We start from the raw sequence: 1,220 nt of genomic DNA on the forward strand, positions 1-1,220 counted from the left end.
CGGCAAGCACGGTGTCGTAAAGATGTTCGACGCATCCCGCGGCCGTGTCGCGGTGACTGTCGAAGGCAAGGGCCTCTCTGTACGACCGGAGAACCTTGCGCTAGCCGATCGCGAGGCCAGCCTGGTGGCCGCGCTGCAAGCGCTGTGCGTCGCTCCCGGCCCGGGCTGGCATTCAGCCAAGGAGCTCCACTCGCGGCTACTGCAGCAGAGCGAGTGGGCTGGCGTCTCGCTGCAGGAGGTGAAGCGTGGGTGCACCGTTCTGGCGCAGAGCGCGCCGCCAGCCGCCAATGGCACGGTTGCGGATGCCGCCGCCTCAGAGACAGAGGCTGCCGAGGCGGGCGCGGCAGCAGACCCGGCGGCGCGCGTGGCGACGCTGCTCGAGGTGCTACGCGCATCGCGCGCCGGCAGCGAGGAGCGGCGGGCAGCGGTGGAGGAGCTGCTCGCGCTGCTCAAGGCGCACGGTAGCAGCAGGAGCGTGGTCAACGCGCTGGTCGACGGCGAGGGCCCACAGACGCTCTACGCGATCGAGAACTCGATGCAGGGCGACTGGCACACGGACGCCCGCAACGGCACCCTCACGAGGATCGGAGAGATCGTGCGGCTGAGCGGCCCGGTCGGACTCGCCGTGTCGCGCTACAGGGCGATGTCGACGCGAAAGGTGGAGGCGGCAGTGGCCGGCATGCACGACGGGTGTGAGCACGACTAGCCGCCAATGGTTCCCGCTCTTTTTTCGGCGCTCTAAATGCTCTGTCGTCTGTGCACCGTTGGTTCGGGCTCCTAGCCAGACACCGAGCGCGGTCTACTTCTGTGATAGGTATAGGTTTTTTAGTGTGTTGTCGCAGTGTTGTTAGACCATAGTGCATAGTTCCATAGAGCAGACCATGCTCCATGGTGTTTTGTTGTTGGCTTCAGTTCACTTGGCATCAAACACAAGACTGAGGGCCCAACAGGAGAATCGTGCTTTCAGTGGGGTTGTTTGGTGTTGGGTTGGGTTGGTTGGGGGTTGGGTTGTTCCGCGTGAGGACTGAGGTTGGGTCGTCGGCGCGAAGGGTGAGGTCTCGACCGCCGCCGCTCACGCGCATAGCGGACGGCCACCATCGGTGTTTTTGGCTTCGCCACCGTTCAAAGCGTGCGCAATGCGCTCGCCGGCATCGAGCGAGCACGCCTGTCCGACGAGCGGCTTGCTGTGTGGACGCCTTCTTGTGGCTCTCGCCGAGAGG

General features: G+C 64.8%; 1 protein-coding gene across 1 annotated transcript; it reads left to right on the forward strand.

Annotated features, from left to right (window-relative positions):
• Positions 1 to 22: 22 nt before the first annotated feature.
• Positions 23 to 706, forward strand: EMIHUDRAFT_259254 (hypothetical protein; the record flags this gene model as incomplete). The annotated part of the gene is made up of 1 exon (XM_005758057.1): positions 23 to 706. One exon carries the CDS (start codon positions 23 to 25, stop codon positions 704 to 706), a length of 684 nt encoding a protein of 227 aa, XP_005758114.1.
• Positions 707 to 1,220: the final 514 nt, after the last annotated feature.

The sequence above is a fragment of the Emiliania huxleyi genome, assembly GCF_000372725.1.
Source record: "Emiliania huxleyi CCMP1516 unplaced genomic scaffold EMIHUscaffold_8894, whole genome shotgun sequence".
Lineage (NCBI taxonomy): Eukaryota > Haptophyta > Isochrysidales > Noelaerhabdaceae > Emiliania > Emiliania huxleyi.